This window comes from Geotrypetes seraphini, chromosome 8 (genome assembly GCF_902459505.1).
Source record: "Geotrypetes seraphini chromosome 8, aGeoSer1.1, whole genome shotgun sequence".
NCBI classification, from domain to species: Eukaryota; Metazoa; Chordata; class Amphibia; order Gymnophiona; family Dermophiidae; genus Geotrypetes; species Geotrypetes seraphini.
The window spans coordinates 112,398,724-112,421,186 of NC_047091.1; the positions used below are offsets into that span (position 1 = coordinate 112,398,724).

At 41.7% G+C, this 22,463-nt stretch overlaps 1 protein-coding gene across 1 annotated transcript in view; it reads left to right on the forward strand.

The window, feature by feature from the left end:
- Positions 1–22,463, forward strand: part of UNC13A (unc-13 homolog A) — a 286,301-nt gene that overhangs the window by 210,508 nt on the left and 53,330 nt on the right. The window contains exons 33-36 of the mRNA XM_033955982.1: positions 199–276; positions 1,181–1,269; positions 8,216–8,368; positions 10,136–10,259. Of these exons, the coding sequence (XP_033811873.1) occupies positions 199–276; positions 1,181–1,269; positions 8,216–8,368; positions 10,136–10,259 (444 nt within the window). The remainder of the gene's footprint in view (positions 1–198; positions 277–1,180; positions 1,270–8,215; positions 8,369–10,135; positions 10,260–22,463) is intronic.

Genomic DNA, 22,463 nt, shown 5'->3' on the forward strand with positions numbered 1-22,463 from the left:
GTTCAAGTCAAAATAAACAATTGGTGGTTCATTAACCATCCATGAAAGCAGAATCGGGATAGTAGGAATCCCAAATCCACCAGCCATCCACCTTACTTTCCCCTTGCCTTGTTACTGGGAGCAGGCACACAAAGGATTTTGAGGTGAGGCATGTTTATTGTCCTCTGATAATTGACCATCTGTCTTGGTCTTTTGCAGCCCTGCATTCTCATGAATAATATTCAGCAGCTTCGGGTCCAGCTGGAAAAGATGTTTGAAGCCATGGGAGGGAAGGAGGTCAGTAGTGTCATCCTTCTGTTGTAATCATTCGAGGTCACCATCCTCAGAACCTAGCAATTAGACCAGATGAAAAGAAGATTCTGTTCTTGCAGTGGAATTTCTTGAGGATGTAGCTAGATTCCTAATGTTAGAGTGAATAATTTTAGACACTCTAATCCAACCTTAGATGAAACTAAGATTGCTGCTGATCTATATGCTGATGTTATTAGTTGTGTAATTCTTTTTTTATTTACTACAGGCTCGATATTCAACCAGTGACCATCAGTATTTTGCCTACTGCTGCCAACGTTATCCCTGGAAATTCAAAGCTGGATTATGCTTCAGCACTGAATTTCTTTATTCATTTTTAAAACTTTCAACAAGTGTAACATAAAAAACAATCATTTTATAGTTTAACATCACTTAATATACCATCAAATTCTAACTCACATCAAATATCCCCCTCCCTTATACCCAACAATTGTTCTTAAGCATTAGAAATCATAAAGTTGGGTTGGATGCTAACCAGATATTTTCAGCAGCACTATCCAGTTAAGTGCCACTGAATATGGCCAGTTAACCCTGAACAAAAGTTTTAACTGGTCAGGAGTCGTTTCTGGACAGTTAAATCACTTTGAATATCAACCTGTATATTACGTATTATGGTTGTAATTTTTTTATTGTTTTGTTGTGATATGATTATCATTTTACTTATTATTATAAAATACTTTAATGATCTGTTGTGATAAGTGGTATATAAAATCAATAAATCACCACCAGCATTATCATCATTATGTTTCACAGAATTGATTCCCCCAGTTATCAGTAGGCTGTCGTAGTGTCCCAGTCACATGCTTCCTCTATTGAAAGCCGTCTCTCCTCTGATGTTCTTGTAAAGACCTTTTTACTTTTAACTTTTCAGTTGGATTCAGAAGCCAGCGACATCTTAAAGAAACTGCAGGTGAAACTCAACAGTGTCTTGGATGAGTTGAGTGGAATCTTTGCAACAAGGTGTGTGAGGTTAAAATAAATATTCAGGAAGCTTGTACATGAAGTCCCTGTGTTCAAAACTAACCATTTACATTTTATATAGGGCAGCTTAATTTTGGGTTTACACAAGATCCTTGGAAAGTAAAATGTAAAATTATTACTAAAGCACAATTAGGGAAGGTATGCAAGAATAAAGAAAAAGAAAAAAAAAGATGAAAAGAGAAGTGGGAATACCGAAAGGACGGAGTGAACATTTGGGTGGTTAAATCAAGGGTAGCACTCGATGCAGAGAGACTGAACATGGGGAATTAAAAGTGAGAGGGATTTTGCATTGTATGCAAATAATTGAGGCTTATAGTTGGATTTATTAGTTTTTTTTAGTTTAATATTTGTATTCTGCTCTATCGTCCACTTCTAGGCAGAGTGCAGGTTTACATACACAGTTTAAATCAACAAAATTAAGAAATAGCACAAAACAAAAAAAGCCCCAACTAAAATCATATTAAATGAGTGAAACAATACTAGAAAATCAGGTTTTTGGCCAATGACTGGATTATGGAGCAAAAACATGGATTGTAACTACGCTGATAACACTAGTCGATGAAAAGACTTTGCGTAGTGCTCCAACTCTGAGGCCATTTTCCCTGAAGAATAATTGATTAACATATTATATGAATGTAAAATGTACCCCTCTAATTGAGTGGATTATATGATATTTAAGTCATACTATTATATAAAATGCACACCAAAATTACAAAAACAAGGTGTGGAGGAACTAAACAACTATAGCAATGTAAAGCAACTACTCTTCTCCTTGTAAGACGGGAAGGGAGGGAATGAAGGACCAGCTTCGCTCACTTGGAAGGAAGTTGAAGGTCAGGGAGGTGAAGGTGGCTTTCTCGGAAATCCTTCCGGTACCGAGAGCGGACGCAAGGAGACAGGATGAATTGAGGGCTGTGAACGCCTGGATGAGGCGATGGAGCGATGAGGAGGGTTTTGACTTCGTGCGAAAATGGACAACATTCTGGGGAAGAAGCAGGTTCTATAGAAAGGACGGACTACACCTCGCCAAACAGGGAGCTGAGAACATAAAGGCTGAGAACATAAAGAAGTCCATTGAGAAGGCTTTAAACTAAAGATCTGGGGAGAGCCAACAGTTGACAACCGGTCGATGGCCCGGACACCAGGATATCCTGTGGAGGTACCTTCAAGCAAACACACTGATATAGGGCAAGAATATGAAGATACTACAAGAGCCGATGAAAATGATCAAATGGATACACAAAAGGATGTGAGGACTAGTAAATCCAGTAAATTAACACGATTTAGATGTATCAAGTTTATCAAGTTTCAAGTTTATTAGTTGGCTTGTTTAATCGCTTAATCGGATTTCTAAGTGATGTACAGTAAAATATACATTCATTAGGAAACAAAAACATTACATACACTAAATTAATTATAATATAAACAAAAGGTAAGAGGGGATGAAATACATTTTTTATAGTAAAGAAAGAACATACAGGGAAAATACAAAAGGAAGTTGGAAAAACAAAAAAGGCAAAATAATTCACTAAAATAACACTATAAAATATGTATGTACACAAATGCCAGAAGCTTAGGAAACAAAATGGGCGAGCTGGAGGAATTAGCTAGAAGAGAACAACTCGATATCATAGGAATAACAGAAACATGGTGGAATGAAGAGAACGAATGGGACACGGCATTGAAAGGATATAAACTATACAGAAGAGATAGGATTGGGCAAAAAGGGGGAGGTATTGCCCTGTATGTCCAAGAGGAAATAGAGTCTGTTAGAGAAGGAGATACAGAAACAAATGGTGAACTAGAGTCACTCTGGATAAAGATTCCTGGACGAAAAGAAGCAGACTTACAAATTGGACTTTATTATCGACCCCCGGGACAGACCGAGGAGACAGATAAAGAAATGATAGAGGAAATTACTCGGAAAAGTAAATCGGGAAATACAACGATCATGGGGGACTTCAACTTTCCGGGGATCAACTGGAAATTGGCAACATCAAACCGCGGCAAGGAGTTAAAATTCCTTGAAATGTTAGATGATTGCTTCCTTGAACAAATGGTAGGAGAATCTACAAGAGGAAATGCAATTCTTGACTTGGTCATAAATGGTATTGCTGGAAGGGCAGCTGATGTAGAAGTTACAGTCCCTCTAGGGACAAGCGATCACAATATGATCAATTTTACCATTGGCATCGGAAAGGGGAAACCAATCAAGACTGAAACCACGACCTTTAACTATAAAAAAGGAAATTACGACAGCATGAGAACTATGGTTAGGAAACGGCTCAGGAAGGGCATAGCAGGCATCCAAACAGTTGAACAAGCATGGTCTCTACTGAAAAATACCATCACAGAAGCACAGAATCTACACATTCCGAGGTTATCCAAAGGACGGCGTAAAAAAAACAAAGGTGAACCAGCATGGTTATCCAAAGAGGTAAAAGACGCAGTGAGGGAGAAGAGGAACTCATATATAAAATGGAAAAGAGAAAAAACGATGGAAGCCTGGAACTGTCACAAAAATGACCAAAAAAAGTGTCATAAAGCGGTAAGAGACGCCAAAAAAGTCTATGAGGTGAAGATAGCGCAGGAAGACAAAAACTTCAAGCCCTTTTTTAGATATATAAAAGGAAGGAAACCATCAAGAGAGGCAGTGGGCCCTCTCGACGATCAAGGAAGGAAAGGTCAATTAAAGAGGACAAACAGGTTGCGGATAGGTTAAATTCATTCTTTGCCTCAGTCTTCACAAATGAGGACACTTCAATAATGCCAGACACAGGGAAGATATTCACCGGAGGCACAGAGGAAAGCCTAACAACAGTGAATGTGACGTTGGATATGATTTATTTTCAGATTGACAAATTAAAAAGTGACAAATCCCCTGGACCGGATGGAATTCACCCGAGAGTATTAAAGGAACTTAAGGAGGAAATTGGCGAACTGCTACAAACCGTAGCTAACATGTCAATAAAAACTGGGCAAATACCAGAAGACTGGAGGATAGCAAATGTCATCCCAATTTTCAAAAAAGGATCAAGAGGGGAGCCAGGAAACTACCGACCTGTGAGCCTCACATCGGTTCCTGGGAAGATAATTGAAACACTAATTAAGGAGAACATTGTACAACACTTGGAGGACCACAATCTAATAAGGGCTAGTCAGCACGGCTTCAGGAAAGGGAAATCATGTCTGACAAATTTACTACAATTCTTTGAGATAGTGAACAAAAAACTGGATAGTGGAGAACCTGTGGATATAATTTACTTGGACTTTCAGAAAGTGTTTGACAAAGTCCCTCATGCAAGGCTTATGAAGAAACTACTAAGCCATGGAATAGGAGGAGAAGTACACAGATGGATCGGCAAATGGCTTGAAAACAGAAGGCAAAGGGTTAGCATAAATGGGAAATTCTTGGACTGGGAGAAAGTGACCAGCGGCGTGCCCCAGGGCTCAGTTCTTGGGCCTATCTTGTTCAATATTTTTATAAACGACCTGGAAGAGGAAACGACATGCAATATAATAAAGTTTGCTGATGATACAAAACTATGTCGGGCGGTTGGCTCTCAAAGGGACTGCGAGGACCTCCAGAAAGATCTGAACCAGCTAGAAACGTGGGCGATAAAGTGGCAGATGAACTTTAACATAAACAAATGCAAGGTGATGCATCTAGGAAAGAAAAACAAGGAAATGAGTATAAGATGTTGGGGGTCAAGTTGGAAAAATGCGAACAGGAAAGGGATTTGGGGGTACTGATTGACAGTATCCTAAAGCCATCGGCACAGTTTGCGGCAGCGGCGAAGAAAGCAAATAGGATGTTGGGCATAATTAAGAAGGGGATTACGAGTAGATCGGAAGATGTTATAATGCCACTTTATAGAACAATGGTCAGACCGCACTTGGAATACTGTGTCCAACACTGGTCTCCATACCTTAAAAGGATATAACTCTGCTAGAGAGAGTGCAGAGGCGAGCCACGAAACTTATTAAAGGAATGGAACATATGAGCTACAAAGATCGACTCAGGAAGCTGGGACTGTTTACCCTTGAGAAGAGAAGACTGAGAGGGGATTTGATTGAGACTTTCAAAATATTAAAAGGATTTGATAAAATAGACCAAGAAGCAGCATTACTGACATTTTCACATGTGACAAGAGATCATAGCCTGAAACTGAGTGGCAGCAGGTTCAGGACAAATGTCAGGAAGTTTTCTTTCACACAGCGCGTGGTGGATGCTTGGAATGCACTCCCGGGGGAGGTTGTGGAGGAGACTACTGTACTGGGATTCAAGTGCAAGTTGGATGCATACCTTCTTGCATATCATATTGAGGGATACAGTAAATCCGGGGCTCCATAAAGGAGTACCTAAATGGGCCGCCGCTTGTGCGGATCGCCGGACTAGATGGACCTCGGTCTGATCCGGTGAAGGCGTTTCTTATGTTCTTATGGAACAATCAGTTCAGCAATGATAGAAGTCCAGTTGCCCTGAAGAAGTGACTGTTTACCATGAAACGCTGGCTTCAATTAAAAGGACTAGAGTTTAGCTTTATTTGTCGGAAGTGGGGTTTTTCATGTTTTTCCATTTTTCTGTCTTTTCAACTTTTGTCTTTACCCGGTGCTTGCCAAGAAGACGAAAGTTTTTATGCCGATGATGTAGAGGTTGGTAGAGCTTAATATGTATGCTGACCTGAAACCTGAGACTTTTTCTTTCATCTTTTGGTGATAGCTCGGTTGGAATGTCTTATTATATACAGTGGTGCCTCGCATAACGGACGCCTCGTACAGCGAACGCTGCGCATAACGTACTTTTTGTCTTGCTCCCTATAACGAACTTCGTTTCACACAACGAAGTGGCCCGGGGGGGGGCGGAACTACTCTCGCCGCTTCCTAATGTGAGCCGGGAACAGCAGCACCCTCCTGTCTGAATGCAGTGTTCCATCATCTCCCTCCACCTTACCTTAGATGCCGAGTTTTCCGGCTTTCTTTTTCGGCCAGCCACACACTTTCAAAGAGCAGCACATGCGCGCATGCTCTGTTGTTCAATCTTCTCCTCTGACGCAACCGGAAACCGGAAGTTGCAGGAGAGGAGAACATTGATCAACTTCAGCAGCTGCGTGTGCACAGCTTTTTGAAAGCGTGCGGCTGGGTGAAAAAGAAAGCTGGCAAACTCTGCATATAAGGTGAGGTGGAGGGAGGGAAATGTAGGGCTGCAGAACGAATTATTTTGTTTTACATGTATTCTTATGGGAAAACAGGGCTGCAGAACGAATTATTTTGTTTTACATGTATTCTTATGGGAAAACGCGTTTCACACAACGAACGTTTCACATAACAAACTTGCTCCTGGAACGGATTAAGTTCGTTATGTGAGGCACCACTGTACTAGTCTTTAAGCCCGTTACATTAACGGGTACTAGAATAGATGTGTGTGTCTGTCTTTCTTTCTCTCTCTCTCCTTGGCCGCTTTCTGTCAGTCTGTCTTTCTTTCTTTCTGTCTCTCTCTTTCCTCGGCTGTCCACCACCACCCCTTGCCTGCTCCCCCTGTCCAGCAGTAGCCCTTCTCCCTTCCTTTTACCTCCCCCCTATCCAGCAGCACCTCTTCCCTGCTCCCCCTGTCCAGCAATAGGCCTTCTCCCTTCCTTTTACCTCCCCACTGTCCAGCAGCACCTCTTCCCTGCGTCCCCTGTCCAGCAGTAAGTCTTCTCCTTTTCTTTTACCTCCCCCCTGTCCAGCAGCACCTCTTACCTGCTCCCCATGTCCAGCAGCAGCCCTTCTCCCTTCCTTTTACCTCCCCACTGTCCAGCAGCACCCCTTCCCTGCTCCCCCCTGTCCAGCAGTAGCCCTTCTCCCTTCCTTTTACCTCCCCCCTGTCCAGCAGCACCTCTTCCCTGCTCCCCATGTCCAGCAGTGGTCCTTCTCCCTTCCTTTTACCTCCCCCCTGTCCAGCAGCACCTCTTCCCTGCTCCCCCTGTCCAGCAATAGCCCTTCTCCCTTCCTTTTACCTCCCCCCTGTCCAGCAGCACTTCTTCCCTGCTCCCCCTGTCCAGGAGCAGCCCTTCTCCCTTCCTTTTACCTTCCTCCTGTCCAGCAGCTTCCCTTCCCTGCTCCCCTGTGCAGCAGTAGCCCTTCTCCCTTCCTTTAACCTCCCCCTGTCCAGCAGCACTTCTTCCCTGCTCCCTCTGTCCAGCAGCAGCCCTTCTCCCTTCCTTTTACCTTCCTCCTGTCCAGCAGCTTCCCTTCCCTGTTCCCCCTGTCCAGCAGTAGCCTTTCTCCCTTAATTTTACCTTTTATCTGGTTTTTGGGGTGGTCTTCAGTGAAGAAAAGCAATGTTTAAACCGCCGCAGGCTCCTACTGATTGGGAAACTGCCGCATGCGGAAACCGCCGAATGACACAGTTGCACTCTCTTTCTTCTGCCTCCTTCTGCCCCACGTGCCACAAGCCGCTCCACGTGCCGCAAGCCGCCCCACACGCCTAAATCGAATGTGGCACGGAAGCAGAAATCACGGCAGCAAGGTTCAAGCCGTTTCAACAGCGCATGCACGGGTAAGGGTTTTATTATAGAGGATAAGTGGAGAGTGGTCGCTTTACCTTGTTATAGTAACAAAATGCACCCATACATTACCACTCTGCCCCTCCACGTAAACTATGCTCCCAGGAAGACTTAGATCCAGCACAGCTATCTTGTAATTTCTACACAATTTCCACATGTAAAATAGACTTCCATGCAGAATAATCTTTCTAAGATTCTCCCCCGTAAAGTGGAGGATGTTTGTGAGTGTGTACAGCAGTTTATGTGGGGTGATAGCTAGGTAAAGAGATGTGTACCTTATTTTTAAAGTTCAGGAATAATCCGAGAAAGGTTCCTCAATCTTATGCTTTTCTGCTTGGTGACGTCGTGGTCTTAAGTTCCTGTGTGTGTATTTCCAGCTTCCAGCCTCACATTAAGGACTGTGTGAAGCAGATGGGAGACATCCTGAGCCAGGTGAAGGGGACAGGCAGTGTTCCTGCCAGCGCATGCAGCAGTGTGGCACAAGATGCTGACAATGTCCTTCAACCCATCATGGACCTTCTGGACAGCAAGTAGGAGTGTGTGTAGTGTGTGGAAGGGAGCATGAAAATGGGGAAAAAAGATCTGGAAAATGCATTTTAGAGTATTTTTAAGCTGTGATCAGAATTTCTGCACCAGTTGTGGCTCGGGTGGTAGTGTCTTTAGACTTGTGTCTAGTACAGCTGGTTCAGTGGTGTAGTAAGGGAAGTGCGATCTGCCCCGGGTGCGGTCTTCCTAAGGGCGCGGCGGCACCCCTCTTCCTCTCTGCCCCGCTCACCCACCCACTCCTCTCCGTGCTGTGCGCACCGCTTGCCTTCTCCTGTACCTTTTTGGCACTCTCTCTGAAATCACTTTCGGGACCCGCGCCTAAGAAGTGACATCAAAGGGGAGCCGACACCGATGTGGGCAGCATGCTGCTCATGCCGGAGAAGTTTATGGCCCGGGCGCTGCTTCCCCTTACTATGCCACTGAGCTGGTTACCAGTGAAATTTGCTCTGCAGAAGTTGAGTCATTTTAAGGAGATACGATGAGGTCTTTCTATCTCAAAGCTCTGTGCTTGTACAGAACTCCCCTAATATTCGCGGGGGGTTCCATTCCAGGAACCCCCGCGAATCATGAAAAACCGCGAATACAGTTTTTCGTGGGGGAGACTGGAGAGGGCAGCGGGAGAGACAGGAGAGAGCAGCCGGAGCGCCGGCGAGTGAAGGAAATCACTCACTGTATGCTCTGACCACCTCTTCCTGCACTAAAGTCGGCTCCTGATTGGTGAGGCCCGACTTTAGTACAGGAAGAGGCAGTCGGAGCATACAGCGAGTGATTTCCTTCACTCGCCGGTGCTCCGGCTGCTCTCTCCTGCCTCTCCAGCTGCCCTCTCCTGGTCAACGGTTCACGGTCAGAAAATACCACGAATGACCGGGACCGCAAACTGCCGACCACAAATTTGCGAGGGAGCATGTACTAGATCAGTGTTTCTCAACTCGGTCCTGGTGGAGTACCTCCTTGCCAATCAGGTTTTCAGGATATTCACAATGAATATGCATGAAAAAAACATGAATATAATGGAGGTAGTGTATGCAGATCAAGTTTGTGCATATTCATTGTGGATTTTCTGAAAACCTGACTGGCGAGGACTGAGTTGAGAAACACTGTACTAGATTGTATTGTACTGATTTGAGATTAAGAATGCAGGAATCTGACTATCCTTTTCTAAGTGCAGTAGGTTTATTATGGAGCACTACAGTGACATCATAAGGGGAGGGGCAGGGGGTGGACTGCCCCGGGTGCCATGTCATTGGGGCACCAGCACCTCTCCGCCCCGCCACACCAGGCCATGCTCATGCCAACCCTCCCCCCACCTGAACCTCTGTATATCTTCGCTAGCGCAAGCAACTTCTCCTGCTTGCTGCTTGCTCCAGCTTGGTTACCCTTTGAATCACTTCTGGGTCACAGGGCCAGGAAGAGACCTCAGAGGGAAATCCAGTGCTGGCACGAGGAGCATGCTGGAGAAAAGCCACTCATGCTGGCGAAGATATAGAGGTGCGGGGGATGGAAGGGAGAGCATGAATGTGGAGTGGGGGACAGGAAGGAGCGGGGGCCTGGGGAGGAGGACACATGGGGGGCATCTCCTACCCTTATTACCCCACTGGAGCACTAGACCGAGCATCACTCTGTCTATGATCCAGTTGTCCTGGGATTATATTTCAGGTGTTCAATGAATCCTCTCCCATTAGTGTAGTCCTGGGTTACAGAGATTGTGTTTGGGGTGTCTAATTGCATTCTTGCTGTCTGTCTTTTCCTAGCCTAACCCTATTTGCCAAGATTTGTGAGAAGACTGTGTTGAAGCGAGTACTGAAGGAACTTTGGAAGCTAGTCATGAACACGATGGAGAAGACCATTGTCCTTCCTCCACTTACCGATCAAACGGTGAGTCATGAGGGGTTAGAAATAGATATGTTGCCTCCTAGAGCAACTGAGAGCAATTCCTCCATGAGGCTTCTAAGGCAGGTATTTATTTTCATTTATTTATTTTATTGGACATAATTTTTAATCTGCCAATCATAAGATTCTAGGTGGATACTAGTACAATATAGACATTAAAATAAACATACAAATGATAACAAACATATGACAAATATAATATAAGTACCTTGGTGAAGATCAGAATGGAGGACCCATAGGGTCTGTCTCCAGAAGGAATTATCCTTCAGGAAATACATTATCTATGTGGCCTTCAGGATCCCAGGTTACATTCTCTCTGGCTCTGGCATCACCATTTTGGACAAAGCTACAGTTCAAAACTAAGAATAGAAAACCCAAACTGGGTCTTAACTCCCAATCGTTCCCCATGCAAAATCAAAGCCATTTGTGAGAAAATCTGTTCATCCTTTAAAACCCAAACTGAATTGGTTAATAACAGGATTATCTTTTTTGTATTCACAATGCAAAAAGTGATGGCGTTTACATTTTTGAGTTCTTTTATTGAAAAGTGAATTTCTGAGGAGTGATAAGTCTTAGCTAGTAGCATGGATTAAATGATCATTTTGTAGAAAAGGTGACCTGAGATCACATCATTTAAGCACTAATTTAAAGGTGCTGGAAGCCAAGGTGGTTCTTGTCTGTCCAGATCATCCATGAGCATGAGAACCTGTGGCTCCCCCTAGATTAAATGTTTATTTTGGTGAAAACTACCATATTTTCACGTAGATAACGCGCACCCGTGTAAAACGCACACACGGGTATAGCGCGCGGGAAACACAAATTTATGTAAAGAAATTTTTATATACCGCGCTCACGGGTATACCGCGCATGCCGCCCCGACTCTCCTCTGGCTGCCCTGACTCTCCTCTGGCCACCCCCGACTCTACTTTCGGCCACCCCGACTCTCCTCTCCCCCTTGAAGTCCTGTCCCCACCCTGAAAGCCTGATGCCCCCCCCCCCCCCAATTCATCATCCGGAAGGACCGCTCGCACCCCCACTGCTCACACTCCCACCCCGATGGACCGCTCGCACCCCCACAGTCTCCCCCCTCCCCCATGGAGAAGCTGTCTACCTTGTTTCCGGATGCCAGTGAGCCTAGCTGCTTCCTCTGCCGGCGGTCCTGCCCCTTCTCTGAGCCCTGCTGCGCTGCTTCCTCTTCCAGCGGTCCCGCCCTTTCTCTGATATCTTGTAACTGGAAAAGTGATAGTTCAGAGGCATAAGATGATAATGTTGGGAATGGGGCTGAAAACTCAAGATGGGAGCAGCACATTCTGAAGGGCCTGGAGTAGAAAATAACACGGGGACAAATTTCTCCCCGTCCCCGCAGGAACTCATTTTCCTGTCCCGTTGGGTTCTTTTCCTGTCCCTGCCCCATTCCTGCAAGCTCTGTCCTCATCTGCACAAGCTTCAAACACTTTAAAATCATAAGTGTTTGAGGCTTGTGCGGTTAAGGCAGAGCTTACGGGAATGGGACAGAGACAGTGACAAGCTCAAGGGGATGGGACGGGGAAATTGAGTTCCTGCGGGGACAGGGAAAAATTGTCCCCATGTCATTCTCTAGCCTGGAGCTTTTGGGTGCCAATTATTATCACGGACAGGCCTGTAGCATAATTATATCTGCTCTAAGCACTTCCAAGATTTTTCTGCAGTGGACCTCATAAGAGCAGGCAGCCTCTAGATATTGATGATGGAACTATTGTCATTTCTCTTCATCCTTCTCAAATCTTTTACACACACACACACACACACACACACTACACACACACACACACACACACACACTACACACACACACACTACACACACACACACACACACACACACTACACACACACACACACACACTACACACACACACACACTACACACACACACACTACACACACACACACACACTACACACACACACACTACACACACACACACACACACTACACACACACACACCACACACACACACACACACTACACACACACACACACACTACACACACACACACACACACACTACACACACACACACTACACACACATTACACAACCACCAAGTGGATTGGACATAATGAGCAGTAAACAAACTCTTACTTCACTGTTCTGCTTTGTGGAAAAATCTAGTAGAAAATACTGCTTCCATTTTTATCTTTAACTGCTCAGATTGACATCTTTTCTGGCATCTTTAGTCACTAGACAATGTATTTGGTTGTACAATGATTTACTTCCCTTTCACAATACTGTTGGATTGTGCCATCAAATGCTGCAGAAACCAACCGGCCTAAAATTCAAAAGAATGTATGCCTTTAGCAGTATTATACAACTAAATATAACAGGGAATTCAATTAAATAAATCAGAATGTATACCAAATAAATTGAATAAAGGTTTTAGTAGCTGGACAACGTTCACACCTCATATATCAAAAACTCTCAGGCTACACACTTACAATAACGCAACATATGAAAAATAATATAGACAAAGAACAACGGAGAAAAATGAACCTCAATTGTGAGGGGCCAGGACTACACAAGTACCTGGACCCATTCACATCATCACGGGTTTGAAGAGTCTTTCATTTACATACTCCCTGAATTTCAATATGCAGTTCAATGGTGGCGCTTTATTGACGATATTTTTATGATATGGTCAGGTACTTTGCAACAACTACAAGATTTTGAAAGGTTAATCAATCAATGTCACCGATCTATTAAATTTACTATGTCTTCAAGCATGGATAAGATCAGCTTCTTGGATGTTTTAATACAGAAGAGAGATCATGGATTTGAAACATCTATTTATCGTAAAGATACTGATAAAAACACTTTATTAAAATTTGACAGTATGCATCCTGCTCATTTAAAAACTAGTATTCCTTTTGCTCAGTTTCTAAGATATCGTCGGATATGTAATACCAAAGAGATATTTATACAAGAAGCTAAAATTTTGGAACAAAGGTTAATCACCAGGGACTATCCTCATAATGTGGTCAAAAAAGCAAAAAAAAGAGCTTTGCATAATCCGAGAGAAGCATTATTGGAATATAGTAGACCTCAAGTAGAAGAAAAATTAATTCCATGCGTTATAAAACAAACTCGCATGTCTCAGCAGATTATTAGTAAATACAAAAAACATTTACCATTATTGAAAACTCTTTCATGTTTTGCTGAAAAGAAATTTATTTTCTCTCAATCAAGAAACAGAAATTTAAGTGACTGGTTATGTCACACATCTAAAGAACATTTTGATCCACAGAATATGGAGATGGCACTTGGACATGGTCCTTGTGGCCACTGTTCCAATTGTAACATTATGGTTACTACTTCTATGTTTATTAATCCGAAAAATGGTAAGAGCTATAATTTACGTCACACTTCCACATGTCAATCTACAAACATTATATATATTCTTCAGTGCCCATGTGACTTGCTATACGTGGGCCAAACATCACGAACGTTGACAGTAAGAATGACAGAACATAAAAGTTGCCTGAATACTAGCAAATTAACGGCTCCTATAGTCACTCATTGTGTTCAACAAAATCATAAGTTTGAAAATCTGAAGTGCTATGTAATAGAAAAATTAATTACATCTTTGAGGAGAGGCGATACTAGAAAAGTACTGTGGCAGAAAGAACAGCAGTGGATCAATCGGTTACAAACATTAGAACCTGAAGGCTTAAATACTGTACACGAATGGCAACCATTTTTATGAAGAGTTTCATCCTTGGGTCTGTTTTTGTTTCTGTTTTTGTGATATATTTTGAAGCTGGTAGATCAGAATTGGAGATTTTGGATTGGCTGGTGTTTAGCTTATCACGCATCACGTTTTTCGTGATGACGTCATGACGCCCGGTTCGTTCGGCTTTTTGTTCGAGCCGGGCGCGTCTCACAGTCCCAGAACCATTTTGGAGAGGAGCCAGCTTTATATGGACTATATTGGTAGAGGTGAAAATTCTGGATAATGGAATACTCCCCTGAAGTAGCCTTGTAGGAGAAACAGAAGGACTTTTCTGTTGGGACACGACTTGAAGAATCGTCAGAACCATCTTTTTTTCCAGATGAGTGAACGTTTTTTGCTCTCATTGATGGCAGTATTTTCAGGCTTCTACAATTATTTACACCTGTGAAGTTGAGCTGTTGCCCTCATTAATAATTTTTTAGTTAGCTTGGTTCTGGTTTACACTGAAAAATTGATAAGTAATACTACTGACTAGGTTCACACACATAAAAAAGTTTGAAAAATAGAGAAAAGAGTTTTTGATAAAACGTATGAATGAGAATTATTTAAATGTACACGGAGTTTTTTTATGAACCCGTGATGATGTGAATGGGTCCAGGTACTTGTGTAGTCCTGGCCCCTCACAATTGAGGTTCATTTTTCTCCGTTGTTCTTTGTCTATATTATTTTTCATATGTTGCGTTATTGTAAGTGTGTAGCCTGAGAGTTTTTGATATATGAGGTGTGAACGTTGTCCAGCTACTAAAACCTTTATTCAATTTATTTGGTATACATTCTGATTTATTTAATTGAATTCCCTGTTATATTTAGTTGTATAACTCTGTCCTTTTGGGATTTTTCGATGGCACAGCTCTGGGAAAGCGGCTTTGGTTTCTCTGATGGTCAAAGGACTGAGATTTTGCAAGCACCAGCGTTATCGACCAATTTAGAAGCACATGACACAGACATAGCATGGTTAGACATTGAGAAATTAATGAAACAAATAATCCAAATGGAATTACAAAGCGCAAGTCTAGTGGAATATTGTAAACATGAAATCATTCCAAGGGGCCTAAGAATGAGAACAGCACCACAAATGTTCACAGATAATAACGATTTTGTGTTAACTTGGAATCAGATTTTAAATCGTTGCTCCTTAGATCTGATGTTATTATTAATTAAGACCTTACAAATTAAGATTCAAGAGATTAAAACAAAACATGAGGATCTTTTGAAGGAAGCACGTAAAAATGTGGACTTTGATAATAAATTAGCTGATTCGAATTCAAAAATGGACAAGTTTCGTAGGGAAACAAGAACGAATAAGTTAAAGAAGCTCCAAAGGGATGAGAAAGATTATCAAACCGGATATGTGTATAGATGGATGAACACTAATTACAAACAGAAGAGTGTTAGATTTACTACATCGGGTGAATCCTCAGAGAATCTAAATAGTGAAGGCACTTCTACATCAGAAGATCAGGATGGGGATCAGGGCCACAACAGACAAGATTTAGGTCAAATAAGAGGAGGAAGAAGAGGCAGAGGGACATATCGGGGACGGTCGCGAGCCCGACTACAAAAGAAACGGAGTTAACTGTAATAAATATATCTAATAGAACATTGACTGCAGAGGAGACTACTTTATTATCTAAAGGGTTGACTTTTGTACCCATGGTAGCCCATAACTCCTTTCAAGCGCAGATAGATTTAGAAAAATTTCTTCGTAGGCTAAATCTATGTTCATTTTTTCATGAGCACTCTAGTTCTGAGACTGATTTGTCCTGTGTTCGACCTAAATCTACATGGAATCCTCCGGGCCCTGTAAACCCAATAATACAAGCCTTTAAAAATCTAATGATTCAGGAACTTAAAGATGTTGAAGAAAGGGCTAGGATTCAGAAAAGATCATATAATTTGTCGTTTAAAGAATGGACTGCTTTACAACATCTAAGTAAAGACCCTACAGTTGTTATTAGAAGAGCCGACAAAGGGGGTGCAGTGGTGGTGTGGGGGTTAGAGTTATATATTGCTGAAGCTAATGCCCAATTGCTCAATGAAGAAGTTTATTTAAAATTACAACATGATCCCTCTTTAGAAATTTTTACAACGATTGGGGAAATTTGTTCTAAAGCAATAAAACAGGGTTTATTAACAAAAAAAGAATTCAGCTTTTTGACCCCACAACATTTTAAGATACCTATATTTTATCTTCTACCTAAGGTACACAAAAATGTTCAATGCCCCCCGGGCCGCCCCATAGTATCAGCTCGAGACTCTCTGTTGGAAAAAACGAGTAAATATATTGATAAAAAATTGTGCGGCTTCTTGAAGAATATAAAATCATATATACAAGATACCACACATTTTTTAAAAATGTTAAATGATTTACAAGGGGCAGTACCCACAAATTATATTTTAGTGACATTTGATGTCTGTTCACTTTATACGAACATTCCGCAAGAAGAAGCCCTTACAGTACTTGAAACTTTATGGAATACTCTTCCTAATAGGAATAATAATGTTACACAGTTCTTGAAAGAATTAAGTGCTGTTGCTTTACAAAATAACTACTTTATCTTCAATGGAGAGTTTTATAAACAACTGTCGGGTATTGCAATGGGTGCTTCATTTGCACCAACTATAGCCAATCTTTACATGTCATGGTTTGAAGAGTCTTTCATTTACATACTCCCTGAATTTCAATATGCAGTTCAATGGTGGCGCTTTATTGACGATATTTTTATGATATGGTCAGGTACTTTGCAACAACTACAAGATTTTGAAAGGTTAATCAATCAATGTCACCGATCTATTAAATTTACTATGTCTTCAAGCATGGATAAGATCAGCTTCTTGGATGTTTTAATACAGAAGAGAGATCATGGATTTGAAACATCTATTTATCGTAAAGATACTGATAAAAAACACTTTATTAAAATTTGACAGTATGCATCCTGCTCATTTAAAAACTAGTATTCCTTTTGCTCAGTTTCTAAGATATCGTCGGATATGTAATACCAAAGAGATATTTATACAAGAAGCTAAAATTTTGGAACAAAGGTTAATCACCAGGGACTATCCTCATAATGTGGTCAAAAAAGCAAAAAAAAGAGCTTTGCATAATCCGAGAGAAGCATTATTGGAATATAGTAGACCTCAAGTAGAAGAAAAATTAATTCCATGCGTTATAAAACAAACTCGCATGTCTCAGCAGATTATTAGTAAATACAAAAAACATTTACCATTATTGAAAACTCTTTCATGTTTTGCTGAAAAGAAATTTATTTTCTCTCAATCAAGAAACAGAAATTTAAGTGACTGGTTATGTCACACATCTAAAGAACATTTTGATCCACAGAATATGGAGATGGCACTTGGACATGGTCCTTGTGGCCACTGTTCCAATTGTAACATTATGGTTACTACTTCTATGTTTATTAATCCGAAAAATGGTAAGAGCTATAATTTACGTCACACTTCCACATGTCAATCTACAAACATTATATATATTCTTCAGTGCCCATGTGACTTGCTATACGTGGGCCAAACATCACGAACGTTGACAGTAAGAATGACAGAACATAAAAGTTGCCTGAATACTAGCAAATTAACGGCTCCTATAGTCACTCATTGTGTTCAACAAAATCATAAGTTTGAAAATCTGAAGTGCTATGTAATAGAAAAATTAATTACATCTTTGAGGAGAGGCGATACTAGAAAAGTACTGTGGCAGAAAGAACAGCAGTGGATCAATCGGTTACAAACATTAGAACCTGAAGGCTTAAATACTGTACACGAATGGCAACCATTTTTATGAAGAGTTTCATCCTTGGGTCTGTTTTTGTTTCTGTTTTTGTGATATATTTTGAAGCTGGTAGATCAGAATTGGAGATTTTGGATTGGCTGGTGTTTAGCTTATCACGCATCACGTTTTTCGTGATGACGTCATGACGCCCGGTTCGTTCGGCTTTTTGTTCGAGCCGGGCGCGTCTCACAGTCCCAGAACCATTTTGGAGAGGAGCCAGCTTTATATGGACTATATTGGTAGAGGTGAAAATTCTGGATAATGGAATACTCCCCTGAAGTAGCCTTGTAGGAGAAACAGAAGGACTTTTCTGTTGGGACACGACTTGAAGAATCGTCAGAACCATCTTTTTTTCCAGATGAGTGAACGTTTTTTGCTCTCATTGATGGCAGTATTTTCAGGCTTCTACAATTATTTACACCTGTGAAGTTGAGCTGTTGCCCTCATTAATAATTTTTTAGTTAGCTTGGTTCTGGTTTACACTGAAAAATTGATAAGTAATACTACTGACTAGGTTCACACACATAAAAAAGTTTGAAAAATAGAGAAAAGAGTTTTTGATAAAACGTATGAATGAGAATTATTTAAATGTACACGGAGTTTTTTTATGAACCCGTGATGATGTGAATGGGTCCAGGTACTTGTGTAGTCCTGGCCCCTCACAATTGAGGTTCATTTTTCTCCGTTGTTCTTTGTCTATATTATTTTTCATATGTTGCGTTATTGTAAGTGTGTAGCCTGAGAGTTTTTGATATATGAGGTGTGAACGTTGTCCAGCTACTAAAACCTTTATTCAATTTATTTGGTATACATTCTGCCTTTAGCAGTAGCCATGATTTTCGGTAGCACTATACAGATAGATGGCAATTCTATAACTGGGAGCCAAACTTAGATTCAGCATGCTGTGCTAATTCTAAACTGGTATAGAATAACAGATTAAATAACATAACATAATATAAAACTCATTTTTATACCGCAAAACCATTAAATTCTATACAGTTCATAGAAAGACAAAAATGTATACAAAATGAATACAATGAGAAGAACTTTCTTAATTTCCAAAGGATTTGATAAAAAGATACGTTTTTAAAGACCATCGGAATTAGTGATAGGTATCAGAGGACATATTTAAATGATTCAAGTCCTAATCCCTTGATGCTGCTTGAAAGGACAAAAGGCACTGATGGAATCTTTTAAATTTACAACCCTTGGCTGATGGCAAAGTAAATAATTGATGAGATTTTCTAAGACGTTTTGAGCTAGTATTTGGGATCTTTCAAGAAAACCCTTCAAAAACTCCAAATTATTCAAAATTCGGCAGTACGTCTGATTTTCGGTTTAAAAAAATGGGAACACATAAGTCCCTATTATCAAAAACTTCATTGGCTACCCCTCGAGGTAAGAGTTTTATTTAAATTTTCTTGTCTCTGTTACAAATCAATCTTTGGTTTGGCCCCAATGTACCTGGTTTCCCATTTCAATTTGGGTTGTACTATTAGGCCTACATGTAGAATCCACATGTTTACCCACCCAACAATAAAGGCCTGCCGTTACAAAAGATTCCTGGACAGAACTCTAGCCTTCCAGGCAGGTAAACTGAATGACTGGCTGGGTAACATTATCACGCACTCCTCATCCTATTTTAGTTTTAGAAAATTAGTAAAAACGAAACTGTTCAACCGATTTGTCACCTAAGAATTTGTAATTCACTATCTCTCATATTCTGTATGCTGAATTCATTGCATCTACATTGTAACTATGTCGCTGATTGTCCAGCTCCTCTTATTGTAAACCGCTTCGAACCACCATGGCTTTGGCGGTATATAAGAAATAAATTATTATTATTAATATTACATGAATCCAAGAGATATTTAGTTATCAGACTTACTGATGCCTTGAAACAAATACACTTCTCCCTCTGAATTCACTGTGACAGGGGATTAACAGACCCGTGAATACAGAAAAACCGCAAATAACTTTTTCATATGTTATTTGCTGTTTTCTATTAAAAACCATTGTGAATATGGTGAAACCATGAATAACATGTTGGGAGCCCTGGCCTGTTCCTGAAGGAGAGGCAAAACACAGTGAAGAAAATGTTGGGAATCAACGATTTTCTCTGTAAATACTTGGAATCAGTGATTTCTCTATGCAAGCTGACGTAATTTGGGGGAGAAGCCAGCAAGCTAAAAACTGCGAATAATCGAAACCGCAATTGCTGAAACCATGAATACGGAAGGAGAAGTGTACATCCAAATTTAAACTTTACACGAGCCTCAACCAGTAGCCAATACAGTTGTCGATAAAAAGGTGTAATAAGCATCTAGGTGCCTACTTATACCATGTCAATAGCAGGTATAAATGTGCATGCCTAAACGTGGCATTTTAGCACATAAGTAACAGTATTCTGTAAACAGTGGTGTATTAAGGGGGGGGACGGCACCTCTCCTCCTCTCTGCCCCCCACATGCGCCTTCCCTTTTCCTTGTACCTCTAACTCTTCACCAGTGGGAGCAGCAGCTCCAACTTGGCTCTCCCTCTGAAGTCGCTTCATGGTCGTGGGACCAGGAAGTGACATCAGAGGGAAACATAGAAACATGATGGCAGATAAAGGCCAAATGGTCCATCCAGTCTGTCCATCCACAGTAACCATTATCTCTTCCTCTCTCTAAGAAAGCTGAGGCAGCTGGTTGAAAATGCTGCTCGTACCAGAGAAGTTAAAGAAGTACGGGGGAAGGGAAGGGGCGTGCACATGTGCAGCAGAGGGCGAAGAAGAGGGTGCCACTGCCCTGGGCACCTCCCATCCTTGCTAGACCACTGTCTGTAAGGATTAGGCATAAGTGAGAGCCCTGCCCATGGCCCACCCATTTGTACGCACCTTGCATTTAGTTGCATGTGTCAATTACTGAAGAGCTCTTAGCGCCCAACAGCACATATATACATCACTGTACCAGTCACATGCGTAAGTGCTAGTATCTTATAAGCATAATGTGCAAATGGCACTTACATTTATGTTTATATTTACTGGCATTCAATTTACTGCCCTCTTGGAGAAGTTCTGGGTGGTGTACGATTTTCTTATATGGGGTACTCTAAGTAATATCCCCATGGGCATAGCCAGGATCCGAGCCAGGAGAGTGCAAACAATCTTAGACTGAGATAACTATACTGGGATTGGACTCAAACTTGAATACATGGGTGTAAGCTAAGTAAGCAGACTTTTGTTCAAGGTTGAAGGTTGAAGGACATAACAAAATAGGCTATTGAAAAAATGTTTTTATTTTAAACTTAATCTTCAACTTACACTAAAACAATTTTTCTTATATCGGTGCTAAACCTTTCCAGAACTTCATTTTCTATTTCTTTCCTGAACCAGCTTTCAATGCACACTCAACATACACAGCTCCTTCACCCTGTGGGTCCACCATCCATGTCCCCTCCTCCCCCCCCACCAATTGCAGTTCACCATTTGTCCTCTTCCCTTCCTCCTCCCCTCCTCCTTCTGCGAGTCTGCCCTCTCTCACTCTCTGACAACCCCACCCCGTGGTATCTCACTGCCATCCTGCTCCTAGCCCAACTCTCCCCTCTCTTGGGCAGGTCGGGCCTCCAATCAACCCCCCTTCCAGTTGGCCAGCTCACATTCTTGAATAATCAGGAGCTTGAGTACAGGCTGTTTGCTCCATCTTGGTTTGACCAGGCTTAATCGAGGACCAGATGCATGGTCCAACATCTTGTGGAGAAAATTAAAGGCAAAGGTCTTCTCCAGTTTCCAGCTACAGTTCTGAGCTGAAACAGGAGCCAGTATTCCTTACTCGCGGGCCCTCCCAAAGCAGTGGTGGCAGCCAGCCAGCAGACGAAACGCTGTACACATGCCACTTGTGGCCAGCCCCACCAGGGCCTTTCCTCTGCCATGTTGGTGACACGGCAGAAGAAAGGCTCTGGTGGGGACGGCTGCAAGCATTTAGCATTGTATTCGTTTTCAGTTGATATAGGGGGATGCAGTTGCACCCCGCTGGCCATGCCCATGAATATCCCTATATGTCCCAGTGAACTCACCATCTAACTATGAGGTTCTTTTACTAAGGCATGCTAATCGATTTAGCACGCCTTAGTAAAAGTACCCTATGGTAGGTACTAAAGTTATAAACTGAGGATGATAGTGCTTCTGGTACTATCCAAATAAAGGCAGTTTTATATCTAAGCAGTTACGCACTTCTTGTGTGTGTAAATGCAGGACAAATTAGCACTTGCACAGATAAGTGCCCTAAACACTGTTCTCTAAAGACACTTGTTTTAAAGTGTGCAAATGCAAGGGGGGCATACACTTGGGCAGGACATGGGACTGCTTCCCACTTAGGCATGAAGTTACATCAGGTCTATAGCTGGTGATGGAGCCCCAGATGCTATTACAGAATAGGGTCTCACCTATAATGTGTTTACCTCTTCAGCTACAAAGTTGTAAGAAGGATGCTGTTGAATAGTGAAATTTCTCTTTATTAAGAGCGACACTGATGTCTTTCTTCTTTTTTTTTTCCTTATATCTTTATTAATTTTAAAACTAAAAACAATGCCGAACAAATAAAGAACAGTAGGTATTACATACAATGCACTATTATCTGTACAGGCAACTTATA